Source organism: Ursus maritimus, unplaced genomic scaffold (genome assembly GCF_017311325.1).
Source record: "Ursus maritimus isolate PB19 unplaced genomic scaffold, ASM1731132v1 scaffold_33, whole genome shotgun sequence".
In the NCBI taxonomy this organism is placed as follows: Eukaryota; Metazoa; Chordata; class Mammalia; order Carnivora; family Ursidae; genus Ursus; species Ursus maritimus.
The window spans coordinates 340,693-357,110 of record NW_024425897.1 but is presented as its reverse complement, the minus strand read 5'-3'; the positions used below and the strand labels follow the sequence as shown (position 1 = coordinate 357,110).

The following is a 16,418-nucleotide window of genomic DNA, read 5'->3' as shown; positions in this document are numbered from 1 at the left end:
CCCCCCCCCCCCCCCCCCCCGCTGCCTCAGGGAGGGAGGAATGCTTCTTTCAGAGCCCAGATCCATTTTTGCTTCGGCTGAAATGAGAACTGTTTCCTATTTGTTTTTGTGTTAAATCTTGCCAGCTTGATCCAAGTCCCCCTGCTGTCAGTCACTGACGGGAAATTAGCAAACAGCAGGACGCAGGTGCGTGCGGACTGGAAGCTGGCAACACAGATCACAGGCCTGGCCCGGCCGGGGCTTGCAGACCATCACTGTCACCAAGGGAGGAAGCTGCAGTGCAAAATCTCTGGGTATTTTCAGCTCCAGGGAACCTCCTGGAACCCACTAGCCTAACCCCCTTGCCTGACCCTGTTCAGCAAGGAGCGTGCTCCTGTACTCCTGGGCATAGCCCCGGGCCACACCTCCAGGAGCAAAGGCTGCTGAAGCACTTGGCAGCCAGTTCCTGCAGGGACATGGGAAGCTGGGGACAGGGTGGGGGCAGGGGTGCGGCAGAGATATCTTAATGGGGAACCTCTGCCTGTGGGGTATTACTGCCCTGACCTTGGCTTCTCCATCTGCAGGGGGTGAAGGGGGCTAGAGCGATCTTCTGGGGTGTCAGCTCCGGTGAGAATCTGATCAGAGGCAGAGCCTCTCCCAAGGAAGGGCTGCCCACGTGTGTGCTGGTACAGCCACACAATGGGGACGTGATTTAGAGGATTCTGCAGGCCGTGGGACCCTCCATGGATCCCAGGCACTGCCATGACAGGGGCCTCCAGCCTGGGAATGGCTGTTGCTGGCCCAGTGCCCGTCACTGCATTTGCCCAAGGCGGTGGCTGCTGGCTTTACCCTGCCCAAGATGCTGTTACTGTCATTGACACACCCCATACCTTGCTAGGTTCCCAGCAGCAGACAGAGCTCTCCTGGTGCTCGCTCTGGCCAGCTCTGTCCAAGCCTCTCAGCCTGTTCATAAGGCAAGGAGGTGAGACAAAGTGGGAAGGGCCCCATTTCTGGCCTCAAGCCCTCGTCTTCACTGGGGAGACAGCCTTGGTCTTCAGGACGTGTAGCTCAGGAGTTACCCCCAAACCCCTTGACCACCTCTTCCTGTCCCCACCTGCTTCACTGGGGCTGTGCCAGCACATCGTTCCAGACAGGCAGTGTTGGGGGAGAGCATGGGGTGGCTCAGGGGATGCCCAGGCCAGGCCACAGGAGGGCAGGGCAGTCTGGGGTGTGGCGCTACAGAGCCCCAGCAACTATGCCTGCAGACAAAGTGCTGGGTGGGAGCAGGGACAAGATTTGGGGGAAGGGTGTGCCAGAGGCCGGCTCATCACTGGCATGGCCACAGCCTCACTGCCCGCAGGCTGGACTCACACACTGCAACTGCCCTGGGGGTCATCAGGCCTCCAACCTCCACAGGTTCCCTGCTGACCAGAAGAGACCTCCTGCCCTCCTCGCACTGCTGTAGCTGCGGGACTGGGATGCCCCCGGGGGAAGCATGTCCTGGCACAGGTCTGGCAGTGCCCCAGGGCCTTTGCTCTGAGAGCCCTCTGCCAGGTCTCCTGGTCAGCCGGGCTACAAAAAGCCAGAGTGTCTGAGGGTCAAAGCAGACCGTGACAGGCCTGTCCAGCACTGTCCTCACCCCTGTGATGTCATGTCATATCCTGCGGGGCCCTTGCAGCCTGGCCCTGGGAGGCATGTGTGCGACTGAGGGGGGAGGTGGGCAGGATGGCTATCAACAGGCTCCCCGGGGAGCAGACCACCCTGGGGAATCGGTCTCAGCTCAGGCCACGTAGGGCCCCAGGCTGCTCTGCGGTGGGCTGACCTTGGCCTTGGGGGACCTCAGCTGTGTGCAGGCTCAGCCCACGTGCTAGTGCAGGGGGAGCTCATGGCTGTCCTTGTGAGAGGAAAATGAAATGGCAAGAGGGTACCGTGTTCCTCACAGGCCTGTGCCAAGTCACATTCCACCTTCCCTGTCACCCACACCAGGCAGGGTCACAGGTGAGGCCATGGGGGCTGGGAGAGGCTCACTGTCCTGCTGAGCTGCCCCGGGTCTAAGCTCCAACACCTGTACTTGCTTCCATCAGAGCACGAGCCCCACAGTTCCAGGCTCTGCGGGCACCAGGCACGACAACAGGTAAAGGCAGGGAGCATCCAAACTATGTCTTGTCCTTGAGCTGCGGGACTGTTCCACTTTACAGATGAGGAAGTCAAGACTGGATCCGATCATCCAAGCGGAGGCTGTGCAGGACCGGGGGCCACGTGTGGCCAGGTACTTCTCCCACTCATCTCTTGGGGTCCCGTCCTTGGGCAGACAAGACTAAAAGAGGAGCCACAGGGGGTATGCCTGGGAGCCCGACGGATACTGAATAAAGAGCCACAGAGTAGAAGTCTCCCCTTAGTGCCTTTCTTGCTGGCCCAGGGGTGGGAAGCCATCCAAGAACTAAAGTTTGCCTCAGTCAGCCCCAGACCTTTGGCTGACTGTGGTTTTATTAATGAAATTAGAGAAAGTGCACGAGCCCGGGAGATGCCAGCTGGGGGTGAGGAAGGCAGGATGAGGGTGAGCCGCAGCCTGGGCTCCCAGGCCAGCCAGAGCTTGCCCTCTGGGTCTGAGGACATGTGTCCCGTCGGGAGCCAGGCACAGGGAGTAGGGGTGCCTTTCGCTCCATCCTCAGTGTCCCCCTCAGATACCCACGGCCCCGTCTTTCCCCCCAGCCGACTGTTCCTCTAATCTCCCCAGAACCTCTAGACCATCAGAGCCAGTGGGGCCTCGGGGGCCCTACAGATGGACAAAGAGGGGTCCCACCCGCAACCTGTTAGCACAGGAGCATTTCTGGTGTTGTTCAGGGCAGTTGTGGGACTCCCCTGGATGGCAGACCTCCAATGTCCCCATCTATGCCAGTTACTGAGGGTCCCAAAGTCAGCTTGGCCCCCACTGCTCTTAGTTTCCTCCCTCCAGTCTGTTCTTGGTAAGTGGACAAGTTGTTTTTCAGTTCTCGGATTCTAGAAATCTCTTAAAACAATAATAATCTGTGTCTTAAAACCCAGAGCTGTTCTGATGTGTGCGTAAGGACCAGAACACATGTGCTGGGGAAATTAATTATCCCACTGGCTGGGTGGCCGAGTGGGATGCAGGCTGGCAAGTTCTGCCGTGAAGCTCCTGGTAAGCACAGGATGGAGAAGTTCTGTGTCGGTGGAAGGGGCATCCTCTAGAGCAATCAGGTGGCAGAGGGGGAAGTGCACAGATGGTACGAGACGCAGCTGCCCCAGCAAACCCCGGTTCCACCATCCCAGGGTGTGCGGGCACTGATGTCCACCCCAGACTGCTGAGGATGGGATACAGCACCCGGAACCTTGCCCCGATCCTACAGCCAGGCTGGATTCTGCAAGGTCCATGTTGAGTACAGATCAATACTCCCACCTTCATCCTAATGCACACGGGTCCCTGATGCCTGGGCCCACCTTCTCTCCGGCAAGCTGGTCTCTGGGGCAGAGCATGCCCTCCTGGCTTCTCTAAACTCAGCTGCTTCACAGGGGTGCCTTGAAGCCGGCCACAGTGAGCACAGGGCCAATGGAAATGGGTGCTAGCAGAGCCACCCCAGCCCTTCAGGGGCTGCGTGATGCCAATCTCATCTGACCTCACGGGAGGAAGGGACAGAATCATTTCTGTGCCTAGACGGGGAGCGTGCTACACACAGGAGGTGTGTAAGAAATGCTTCCTGATGAGTATCCCAAGGGCTTGTCCTCTCGGATGGAGAAGAACACAGGACGGGCTTGAGCTTGAGCAGATGGGCTCATGTGAGTCTGCTAACGTGCTGACAGAGGGAAAGCAAAGCTACCCAGCTCCGAGTCTGCTTCTCTGCACAGAAAGGCTTCTCGTAAATCTGCCTGGGGAGAGTGGGAGGGGGTTAGAGCGTGTCTCTGGCAAATTACTGTTCTCAGATGGGATGAATGTGAACAGAAATAACACCTGTGGTCACAGGGCCAGGCAGGGACTGCTGAGTCTGAGAAAGAGGGACACTGCCCAGCTCTCCAGAAAGATGTAGACGGCGAGCGCTGTAGTTCACCTCTCAGTGAGCCTGCCCTGGCGCAGGTCCTCCCGGCCAGGGTTCGGGGTCACTGGCTGCAGCAGGTTGCTGAATGTTTAACAACCGGCCCAGAAAGGGCTCATTGTAGCATCTGCCAATTTCTGTGGTGATTCCTGGATGATTTTAAGCCCCCAACATGATGTCAAACAGCTCGCAAAGTTCCTAAAAATGGACAAACTGGCACTTGTGAGCTGGTACCGGCCAGCTCTAGCTCTCTGGCGGGCTGGCACGCGGAGAGGGAGGCTCTGCCGCCGCTAACCTGGCTTCAGATGCCCCCTTCGGCGGGTGGGGGGCCGGCTCTGCCAGCACAGGGCAGAGAGCGCCTGCTTGCTCCCCTCCCTCAAGGCTCGTCAGCACTAGGGCAAGAGGCTGAGCCCAGCTTGTCTCTGAGGGAGGCCCACACGAGAGCCCAAGCTGCTTGACTTCCTGTTTGGGGAGGGCCACCAGGCTCAGAGATCCGAGGAACACCGTGGATGTCCCTGTGCAGATTCTGCCAAAGTCCGTGGCAAAGTCTGTCAAGGTGGAAGAGGCGAGCGATAGGGATGGCGTCCCAGCTGTGCTTAGTGACACCCTGTGCCTGGGGGGGATCTAGTGACATAGTAGGAGGTGACCGCCCGGAAGGGTGGCTGAGATGCTCAGAGCAGCACTGGGTCCACAAGGATGAGGAGGCAGGGATAAACGAAAAGGCAGTGTTAGCATCTCGAAGCTCCACTGTGCAGTGTGGAGCAGGGACGGCGGGGCTGGTCATACTGAGCGGCAGGTGGGCCCAAGCCCAGGCCCAGCCTTGTCCTTCTGTTTGGCAGACATCTGACAGAGCTCTTACTTAGGGCAAGAAGTCAAGCACAGAGGTAGACAGGAAATGGGAGCCCTTGGAAGCTTCCAGTGCAACAGGGAAGGCGGAACGGAGGAAACTGCTACTGACAATGGCCTCACTGGCTGCACGTCTCCCTGGGAACAGAGGGAAGGAGCTGAAAAATCACTTGGCAAGTGCTAGGGGCCACATCTAGGCATCAGGCTGTGCTGTGGGGGAGTGATGGCTGATGGCTGCTGCCTTCTCTACCCTCCCTCCACTCTGCCCTTGCCCATCACAGGCTGGATCCGACACCCCGTGGGGACTCACATGAAGCCCAGGGCCCTGGGGGAGTGAATACCCATCGCCACTGGCCATTCACTGAATGGGGGCCATGGGCTCACAGCCAGGGTCTGCTGAAGTGAGAACCGGGTGGCCCTCACTCTGTTAGGGCTAGGATAAGGGCTGGGCCACAGAGCAAGGGACCTTGGATGGGCCCAGGGCCTGAGGAGCCCATAGGGAGGCGCGGGGGGGGGGGCACTGTTCACAAGTACCGACAGCAGTCCAGTTGTGCATGCATGTGTGCCCGTCCCCCTTGCAACCAACCGCAGAGAGAAAGAGTTGGTCTAAGCTGTAAAGGGGATGCCGCCGGGCAGAGTGTATGGCGAGCTGAGCCCCGTGCCCGCCTGTACCTGCCGCAGGAGGCACCGTCTTGGCCTGGCCCTCTTAGTGCCTTTGCCTCTACAGAGCAGCTCAGATCTGTGCCTGGGACTGTCCACTCCAAGGAACCCAGGCCCCTCTGCCAGCCAGGCCCTGCTTCCTGGCTCTGGTCTAGGAGGTCTCTGATGTCCCAGGGTCATCCATGATTTGCGGAGGCTGAAACAAATTGGATGTGGCCCTCATCACATCGTGAGATCAGAAGGACAGTTTCAGGGAGACCTGTGCTGGGGGTGGGGGTGCGGGGTGGGGAAGGCCGGTGGCCTCCATGCAGGTCGATGGCACGCCTTCCTGGCACGGTCCCAAGTCCCCATGGCACAATTCCTGGATCTATGTCCTCGACTGGGTCAGGGCAGGAGGCAGAGTGGGATGTACTCTGCTCAGGCTGCCTGTGGTCCTGTCACTGATGGGGTGGGCGGAGTGCCAACCCTGAGAGCCACTCAGGTCTCCTGAGCCCAAGGGAGAAAGCAGTCCACGCCCCAAGGCTCTCCCTGGAGCACCCCTGTACCTACAGGATGTGGGGATTCCAGAGTCCCCTGGAGTCCCTGAGGGAGCAGTGCCAACTCCCCATCTCCTAAGAGCCAGACTCAGCCCTGGGACACATGATACATGATCTCTAGACCCCAGTTTCCCCATTTGCAAAGGTGGCTGGTCAGGACACTAAAGGACATGTGAGAGCCCTTCCAAATCTAAGCTGGGGTATCACCCACATCTGGCTGTTGCCCGTTCTAATTACCTCCTTTGGCCCAGCTCTGTGATCACCAGCTCTACTAACCATCGGTGAAAGCCTGTCTTACTGCAATCCAATGCATCACCTTCAACATGCCATTTCATGACACCACGTGATTTTTAAAGCACTAAAACAAGTTCCCTTTAGGGCTGAATGACAAAGCAGTGCTAGGGAGTGGGTACTCAGTTTGTAGGACAGCCTTGAGTGGCCCCCTCCTCTGGGGCACACTGCACATGCGCTCCCCACCTTAGGGCCCAGAACTTTCGGGGGCTCCCCAGAAGGGCTGAGTGTCCCAGCAGCTGCGCACCCAGAAGGCAGGGCCCTAACCTCTGGCTCTTCCCCAGCCTGCATGCTTCCCGCCCAGTCCGGTCCACTAAGCACCACTGTGTGCCAGCCCTGTGCCCACAGCACATGCCATAGAGACTGGGTGGATGACGGGGCTTTGCGCCTGGCCTCATGCTGTGGTGGGGCTGGGACCTGTCTGGAGTTCAGCTCCCCTGGGAGCTGAGGGTCCCAGGATGAGGGGGGCCATTGACCAGGGCTGGGCAGAGGTGACAACGACAGTCTGCAGTCTGGTTACGTTGCACCTGCCACCTGCAGAACTTGACCCCCCAAAGGGCATGTCCTTGTGTCCTACCCATTACCCCAGGGACCCTCCTCAACACATGTCAGCCAGGTATCTGTTGGATAAGCAGTGGGGACCAGGCCTCCCCCACTGAGCCTTGCTGTGGCCTAGACCACACCTCGCTGTGGCCACAGTTGATCCTGCATGAAAGCAAAGCAGGGGACACCCCTGGGAACTGCTCCCTGCCAGGTTCTGAAGGAGGGGGCAGGTGTCCCCAGACAGCATGAGGTTTGTAGAAATGACACCACAACCGTGCTAGGTGTGTGCCCCCCCGCCCCGGCAATGGCTCCCTGTGCCGTCGGGAAACTTGGGTTCACCTCAGCATCTGGCCTCTAGTCCAGGCTTTGCCTCTGCAGAGCGGGTACACAGCAGGTGCACAACAGGTGCACAACAGGCCCTCTACAGGGCCGGAAACACCAACAGCTCCACTGGAAAATGGGCAACTAGTAAGCTCCAGAGTCCACTAGCAGATCTGCAGGGGCAGAGGTTGGGGGGCAAGTGCCCATCCCCCATGCCTTCCCAAGGTTCCCAGCAGGGTGTTGGGGCCCCACCTGGTGGGACGCTAAAGGGGAGGGGCCCGAGCCCCTGCCATGGCAGCCGAGTGAGGCGCCTGAGGCGGGGCCTTGGGCACACAGCCTGTCGGGGCTGTCACAGCGGGATGGGTGGCTAGCCAGCACGCCTCTGTGCCCGAGTGGGGCTGTGGTTGAGTCTCTGAGTTTAAAGCCCTATCTTTCTTTACTCTTGGAAGAGGCCACGGGACAGGCCCAGAAGGAAGGCAGAGCTGCCAGGAAGTGTTGTTCTCACAAAAGGCGGGCCAGAGGCAGGGAGCCCCGGCTTGGCCCCAGGCAGTAGGTGTGGCTCAGGGAGGGACCATGACTTGTCTTAAGCCTGGGCACCCCCACCTGTCCCCCCACCCGTGACTGGGACAATAGGCACAGCTGCCGCCACCCCACAGGATCAGTCAGGTGACACATCCCTGGGCTGTGGTCTGGCCTCCTGTGCTCTCCGAGGGGGCCCTGTGTGGGGATGGTAGAGGCCCACCAGACTCTGGAGCCCCCAGGCGCCTGCCAGGGCTGTATAGGGGGACAGGGCCCCAGGCAGGGGGCCCGTTAAATCCTTCCAGGATCAGGGCGGGGAATCTTATGAAGGCTGGGCGTGGCTCCTTGCCTCTACTCATTGCCATGGTCTACGGACACCCTGGAATCTGCCTCCCCCTGCCCAGGTGCTGCCCTGAGCTCGCTGCAGCCCTCTGCAGCCCTCCGCAGCCCTCCACGCCCAGGAGCCTAGAGATCCTGACGTTACCCTTGGCAACGTGCTGACGCAGATGCCAGCAGGCGGGGGGTGGAGGGAGGTAGTGGTGGTGGCTGTGGCTCGTTTGCCAGGCATGGGGGCGGGGGGCTCTGCCAGCCCGCTGTCAGAGAGAAGACAAGGCCTCAAGAGCCGAGCTGGAGAGAAGAGCTCTGAGGAGCCATGTCCAGAGCCTGGCACTGGGCCCCCAGGTTCCCTTGGCTTCTACAAAAATCAAGCATGGCTGGTTCTTGGCTGCCTTGCCTTTGCTGGGGCCCAGGGACAGTTGAGGGCCCTTGAAAATAAGGCACAGGGGGGCAGCCCTGTCCCGTCCCCAATGGATGCATTAGCCTTGGGCGGGGCGGAGGAGGGCAGGGGTGCAGAAGAGACAGGCTAGCGGTGGTGACGGGAGCTGCCTGCAGGCACAGGCAGAGGCAGGCTCTGCTCTCCGCCTGGCCCGGCTCTCCCCTGGGCGGCCAGCCCACCACGGCGGCCAGCCGGCTGGAGGAACCACGGGGGCTATTGTCTTTCCTCGGCAGCCTGTTTGTTTTCCATCCTGAGATATTGCTGGTAGAGCATGAAAGGTCACAACTATTTGGAATCCAGTGAATTTCCAGCCTCGCTTGAGTTTCTCATGAAGAATTTCCTTTTCTGGGGAACAACCACCTCCCCAGGCCTGCTGAGACCAGGGTGGCAGCCACGGTGGGGTGCAGGCCTGGCTGCCAGCCCCTCCCTTTAGAAAATGTCCTGAGCAGCTCCAGAGCCTGGCTGCCTCCAGGGGGCAAATACAGGACTTCCAGAAACCACCCCTACCCCCCTAGCCAGGCCAGGGGTTGCCATCCCTGCCCAGGGCTGCCAGCTGCGTGCCCCCCAGGGACAGGGCCGGGAGTAGGCTAGAGATGTGAGGGCCTGCCTGGGGCTGCCTGTCCAGCAGTATGTCCACCCAGCCCAAGTGGGCAGCTATTCACTAGCACACAAGTGGGGACCCATCTGTAATGACAGGCTGCAATAGAGGGGTATGCTGGCGCTGGGTCAGGGAAGGCCTTTCAAGGAGGAGACACCTGAGGGGAGACCTGAAGGATGGGGACAGGCAAAGACAGGGGGTCATGCACTTAAGGCTGGAGACAGCAGAGTGTGTGAGTGAAACAAGCCCATGAAGGCCAGAGCAGAGAAGAGGCAGTGAGGAGGTGGGGGATGGGCGAGGCGGAGCCGGTGGGACCGTGGGCAGGAGAAAGCCTGGCCTTGGGCCCATCTTTGAGGACACTTGGGCCACCTCCGAGTTGACAGGCTCAGAGAGCAGAGATGATAGCCAAATCCCTCCATGAGACACGGGACCAACTCAGGACCCAGGCATCCTGCCTCCCAAGTCCTGCTATACCTGTGAGCACAGGCTTGGCTGACAGAGCCTGCCAAAAGACGGTCTGGGAGCCCGGCCCGGCACTGAAGAACTTGCCATGCTTGACCTGGAGATGACAGACGAAGCAGCCCCAAGATCTAGGCCCCGGGAAGGCCTCAGAGCACAGGCTATCACCAGCCTCAGGATACAGCAGAGACAGAAGCCCGGAGAGCTGACCAAGGGAGCGCTTTGTGGCTGGCGGACCTGTTCTGGGACTGTCCTGGGGCCTCACCTGGGCACCTGACCCTGGCCCTGCATCATGGCCTGGTCAGCCCCAAGCCCTCTGCTCACAGCAATGCCTCATCAAAGAGCCTGACCTTGCCCATCGGCTGGGATGTTCCCTCTGCCTAGAACCACACATGGCACTGGAGTGGGTACAGGCAGAAGAAGAAGAAGAGCTAGAACCCCTAGAAACCACACAGTGTGGGGAGCCAGGCAGACCCTGCCCCATGGATGCGGTGTCCTCAGCCCAGGCCCCTTACACCATCACTGCCTGGCACAGCTCTGGAGAGACACCTGGATGCACACAGGGCAGATGAGGGGAGCCCTGCTTGCTGTCTCCATGACCACCCTCCTCCAAGAGGCTGGACTTCCTTGAAAACCTAATGAAAGCCACAGGCCCCCTGAGGGCCTGTCAGGGCACTGAGGTCAGAGTGGGACCTGTCCATGCTAGAGTGGCCACCAAGAGAGCTAACAGCAGGCGCTAGAGTGCCCACAATAGCCACCACGCTCCACACCATGCTCCCAGGACAGCACCTCACTGGAGCCCCCACGGCTCCCCTTTGACTGCAGCCTCTCTTACCTGGCCCATACCCTCAAGCCCACCCACTTCCCAGGAGCCAGTGGTGGCGGAAACAAGCAGAGCAAAAGCCCGGCACACTCACCGTCTGGTTGTCCTCGTAGAGTTTCAGGTCGTAGCCACTAAGCTCCACACAGAAGATGATGGCTGTGACACCCTCGAAACAGTGGATCCATTTTTTGCGCTCCGACCTCTGCCCGCCCACATCCACCATCTTGAACGTGAGCTCCTTGAAGGTGAACTTGTTCTCCACTATGCCCGTGGTCATGTCCCGGGAGCGCAGAATGTCCTCGACAGTGGGGATGTAGTCGGGCGCGGCAATGCGCTCCAGGTCATTCAGGTAATAGGCCGCGTTGTCCTCCAGGTGGTACTCACTGGAGCGGCCGAAGCAGGCCTGCGCCCCGGGGTCGGCCCACAGCCGCCGCATGACGCCCAGCAGCTCGGGGGTGATCTCGCCCTTGCTCTCCGCAGGGCCCGTCAGCGCGAAGAGCTGGACAGCGTCGTAGGCGCGGTCCGGGTTGTGGAAGTCGATCTTGAGGGCGGCCAGGGCGCGGATGATGCGGGTCAGCGAGTCAATGGCGTTGTAGATGATGAGGGGCTTGTACTCCTTGCAGGCCTCCAGGTTGAAGCCCCCGCTGTGGATGATCTTCATCTGCTTCACGATGGTGCTCTTGCCCGAGTTGCTGGTGCCCAGCAGGAGCAGCTTGATCTCGCGGCGCTGCCGCTGGCTCTCTGAGCGCAGATGGCGGTCAATTCTCCGGGACCGCCGCGCCGCCTCTTTCTCCTCTGAGCTTTGCCGACATCCCATGGTCCGGCAGCGGCGGGCCCAGATGCAGAGCACGAGACGGGGCGCTTCTTCCTGTGGCCACGAGCAGGGGACGCTCAGACGCGGGCCAGGGGTGCCCGGCAGACGGAGCCCCGCTGCCCTCTAAGTGCTCAGCGCGGGTGGGGGGGTGAGGCCATGCCACGCTGCAGCCCCTGCCCCAACACCTCTTCTCCAGCTGGCATGGTGATCGCCTGTCACGAGGAGGTGGCTGAGCCCTCCCTCTAGTGACACTCCACCTGCCCAGGCCACTGTGGGGCCCGATATGCCGCCGTCATTCCCTGTCCTCCCGACGGTGGGAAGCTGTACTCTAGCGTCTGCCTAGGCTGCTGCCGTCTGGCTGCCGGTTGCCGTGGCGGTGCTGCTAAGTGCGGCTGGAAGGCCAACCCCCGGTGCCGCGGGCGCTCCGTGCAGCCCCCCTGCCTTGGGCGTCTGCCCTTCACCTGCCAACACAGAGAAGAGGATGAGCCCCCTCCCACTGTAGGCCGGGTAGGAAAGGGATGCCTCAGATCCCATCGGGAAGCAGCCTGGGGAACAGTGAATCAAAGCCCCTCCCTTCCTCAGAACTCTGCTGAATTGTGCCCAAATCCACGGCAAAACAAACGTGCCTGGGAGCTCCGCCCCGCACCCCTCCTGCAAGCCAGTGTGCTTGAAGCCTGGTGCTTGAGGAAAGCGTGCCCAGAGCCATACTAGGACTTTAGCCTTAGGGTTTTTGGAGTGAGGGAGTGAGTCCGGGGCCCTGCCGCCCCTCCCTGCCCACTGGACCCAGCCAACCTCACCCTCCCAGAGCCTGAGTCTCTGGGTCTGGTGGTCATTAGGATTCAATACGGTGGTCTTGTTGTGATGTCCTCTTCCCACCTCCCTCACTATCTCCTGTACCTGCCGGGGCTTTACCCACCTGTGCCACAGCATCAACGGGGCTTGGCTCCTCCTTAGTTTATGGTGGGGTCCCATGCCAGGGTAAATGGGTGATCCCCCCTCACCACCTCTCATGGGAGCTGGGTCACTCCTGCTCTCTCTCAGGGCAGGACATTCACCAGGAGGAGGCTGGCCAGGCCTGGCATTAAGCAGACAGATAGGGAACAGAGCTAGGCAGAGAGAGGCCCCAGGCTGGGAGCACCACGGGATGGACAGCAGCCTGGCTCCTGGTGGGTGAGGCGGGGGAGGGGGCGGGAAATGGGCTGGGTGGGCTGGGGGATGCAGGGCAGGAACCAGGTGTGGAAGGCAAGCCAGGCCAGAGTATATCTGAGGGCACTGGGAGTTGCCGAGTCCAACACAAGGCAAGGGAGCTGTCCACACGCTCCGTGGTCCCAGGCCGTGTCTTTCATGTCCCTACTCCCACCCTGATGGTTGGTAAGGAACAGCTACGCTCACACCCTGGGCAGGGCGTCAGCACCTCAGTGCCCAGCTCTCAGCCAGCCACCCGCTGACCCAGGATGCCTACAAGCTCTTCCCAGGCCTCCCCCAATGACCTATGAGCAGCTGAGCCAGGACCCTCCCCACCAGGGCAGACCCAGAGCTCAGGCTCTGCCCCCACCTGGCAGCCTGCCCTACACAACTCTTGCCTCCTTCCTCCAACCTCTGTCCTGGCCTGGGTGTCCCCGGCAGCCTCCTCATTCTGCCACGGCCAGCGTTCACCCCTCTAATGCCCCCACCCCCCTCGTGGCAGGCCCTGGATGGGAAGGACCCAAGGCCAACAGACCCCGAGAGCCAAGGGCCTCATCTTGTCTCCCCACCCGTCCATGTTCCCAGCTGGCCTCTGTGCCTGCTAGGCCCAGGAATTCTGCTCTGAAGCAGGCCCTGAGGCCTGTTCTCTCCCTGGACCCACCTGCCTCCACAGCCAGGGGCCCTGCAAGCACCTCTCATGCCGCCTCTCCCCCTTTGGTCAAAACTTCATGTGCCCCCAGTGCTTCCAGGATGATGAGTCTCATCCCAGCTGTGTGGCCTGGGCACTGGACTCCACGTCACAGAGCCTGTCCCTCACTGGTCACAAGCATCTGTTCGAGGCAGAGTGTTCAGTGCAGGGCCTGGAACCCAGCCAGGGGCAGCCAGTACCCCACTGTCCTCATCACCTGTGAGTGTCCCTTAGAACCAAGCACAGCCCGTGTGCTAAGTCCCCATCCCCTGGGGGCCTGGGAGCCATGCAGTACCCTGCACACCATGGGCACTCAATGAGCACTGGTGGCAGAGAGGAAGGGAAAGACTCAGGCGTGAGGAGGCTGAGGAACTTCGCCGTTTCCCCATAGTCCCATTGGACTGCGGGTGGGGGACACGCAGGCCGTGTACCCACTGTGCGAGCAGAGGTCAGGGAAGGAATTCAAGCAGCAGTGAGTTCTGGGCTGTGGGATTATAAGGGTTTTTCTTCTTCTTCTTTGCATTTTACCGTATTTCCTGTATCTTCTTGAATGGACTTTTGTTATAAGAGAGGTTTGTAAACGGGTGTCAGAGCACTAACAACACCCTGTCTCTCATGCCACCCCAGGCTTGCCTCTCTCCACCCTGGACTGTGAGAGTGTGGAACAGGGACCCCGTGGCTGCTTCCTTGGCCCTGCTGATGACCCGGCGGCCCTTCAGGTGTAGAAAGGAGTCCAAAGTCCCCAGCAGCCACCCAGGGCACCTGGGGCCCTCCCTGCCAGTGCCCTCCCTCCTGAAGGAGCAACCAGGCACCAAGTCTCCATGTCTCGAGCACCCTGCAGTGACCCCACTCTTGGGACATGGTCTAGCCCAGCCAGGTGACACGGCTTGGGGTCGTGCAGGCCAGTCCCCTGCCTCCATGCAGAGCTGCACCCAAACGGACCAAGCATCGGCCGCGTCCTCCCAGTGCCACACATGATGGCCCTGCGGCCAGATTCTTCCCAAACCCAAATCCCTCCCAAACCCAATCCCTCCCCTTGCAGCTTGGGCCTGGGGAGCCTGCCAGCCTCAGCACATGCTGTCCTCTGGAGGCTAGCTCGGTCACCCGGGGCTGCTGCTCGTCGGTGGCCCCTCGCTTCGCTCCTGTACCAGAATTCCACCTGTTCTTCACAGGCCAGCTCACGCACGGCTGCCACCTGCCAGTGGGGTGCCCTGTCCCCACCTGTGGCTTGCGCCTCTCTCCACTGTGTCCTTCCTTTCTCTGGTCCCTCCTGCCAGGCTGGGGTTTTCTTAGAAAAATAGTGATGCCCTTACCAAACATCAAAAAAAAAAAAAATTCACTTAAAATGGGTCAAAGACGTGAAACTATAGCACTCTTAGGAGAAAGCATAGGTCAAGAGCTACGTGACACTGGATTTGACAATGATCTCTTGGAAATGACACCAAAGGCTACAGGCAACAAAAGAGACTGCATAAAAATTACAAAATTTTGTGCATAAAAAGGCACTATCAACAGGTAAAAAGGCAACCTACAGGTTGGAAGCAAATACCTGTAAATCACATGTTGGATAAGGGGTTAATATCTGGAATACACGGAGCAGTAAACCTCAGCAGCAAAACAAACCACCTGACTGGAAACTGGGGGAAGGACTTGAACGCACATTTCTCCGAAGAAGATAAACACATGGCCAATAAGAGCATGGCAAGCTGCTCAGCATCACTGACGGGGCTACGCAGACCGAAACCACGGTACGGTACCTCCTCGCTCCTAGAAGCACGAGCGCGACACTTTAAAACAACAGCAACAACAACAAGAAAAGAACAAACAGAAATTGGCTCCTTTGTGCACTGTTGGTAGAAATATAAAATAATACAGCTGCTATGGAAAACTGTAGGGTGGTTCTTCCTCAAAAAATTAAAAATAGAATGACCAGAAATTCCACTTCGGGTATCCGCCCAAAAGAATGGAAATCAGGGTCTTGGAGAGATTTCTGTGCCCCTGTGTTCCTAAGAGCAGCATCCACAATAGCTAAGAGGTGGAAGCAACCCCAGCGTCGGCTGGCAATGAGTGGACAGGTAAAAGGCACACACAGAGGAATATCATTCGGCCGTAAAAAGGAAGGACACCTGCTACAACCGGGACGAACCCTGAGGACTTCCCACTCAGTGAAAGACGCCAGTCACAGAAGGACAAACACTACGTGACTCTATGTATATGAGGTCCTCAGGGTCGTCAAATTTCATAGAAACAGATGCACAGCATTAGTAATGTGTTTAAAACCACTGAACTATAAACTTAAAAATGGTTAAAATAGTAAGTTTTATATTATGTCTATTTTAACACCAAAAAAAGGTCTTGTGGGTAAGCTACCTCAAAAATAAAAACAGTGAGGAGGCCACGTGGTACAAGAGACAGAGGCAGGCCCCCTGCCTGGTCCTGGCTTTCCCCACTGGTGGAGGGGCACTCGGGGCCCACATCATCCATTCTGTGGACTGGAATCCTGACTGATGGCCCCCAGCTGGTACCCAGATTCGCCCACCAGCCTTCAGTCCAAAGCCGCCCAGTCCAAGGAGGTGTGACTTATGTTTGGCCATGTGGTCCTCGACCAGTGCGGCTGCAAGGCAATGTGGGAGTGAAGGGGAAGGAAACACAGCCAGGAGGCGATCGTGCGCATCGGGCCAAGTCTAGGAGCTTCTGCCATCCGTATGGGGCAGCCACCAACAGTCATATCCGAGGTGGGCCCCTCTCTTAGAGGCACCCTCTTCTTTCAGATCACCAGAACCAAACAAGCAGAAGGCCCACTCAGAATTCTCCCTGCAGCTCTGCAGGGCTCGGCCACGTCCCAGGGCGTATCAGTGCTCAGTGCCTTGGAACTGGTGGTGGGGACTGGGCTGTGCACCGATACAGGAAGGGAGGCCTGAGAACAAGAGTATTTGCCAAGGTCCAAATGGGACCTCAGCACAGTCCCATTCTGAGGCTCAGCTTCTTTGCCTTTATGTGAGGTTCCTGCCAGTCCTACCTCCTACCTCCTAGGACTCCCCCAGTCAGCCCAGAGACAAAGGGCCAAGGGCTGGACGACCACATTGTTCCCTCGTTCAGTAACTGCTCACCGGTCCCCAGGGCCTGATACCCACAGTCCCCCCACCACAGTGCTTCCGGGTCTGGCTGGAAATTACTGAGGAATGGGTGAGGGAAAGAGTGTATCAGGCAGAGGAAGGGCATGTGCAAAGGCCCTGTGGGTGAGGGGAGAGACGAACCATGGTGTGAATGGGGAGGTGAAGGAAGGTCAGAGTGGCTGGACAGAGAGGAGAGTCCCAGGTGAGAGGAGGAGG

The 16,418-nt window shown here is 59.3% G+C and overlaps 2 protein-coding genes across 3 annotated transcripts in view; one reads left to right on the top strand and one right to left on the bottom strand.

Annotated features, from left to right (window-relative positions):
• RSPH14 (radial spoke head 14 homolog) overlaps positions 1-16,418 on the top strand; it is a 73,979-nt gene that overhangs the window by 29,890 nt on the left and 27,671 nt on the right. The gene's annotated exons all lie outside the window — the stretch shown is intronic.
• The window catches only part of GNAZ (G protein subunit alpha z), a 50,792-nt gene that overhangs the window by 17,044 nt on the left and 17,330 nt on the right, over positions 1-16,418 (bottom strand). The window contains exon 2 of one of the 2 annotated variants that reach the window (XM_040619481.1): positions 10,494-11,674. In XM_040619481.1, the coding sequence (XP_040475415.1) occupies positions 10,494-11,216 (723 nt within the window). In that variant the 5' untranslated portion in view covers positions 11,217-11,674. The remainder of the gene's footprint in view (positions 1-10,493; positions 11,675-16,418) is intronic. The other variant, XM_040619482.1, reaches the window with a different exon arrangement.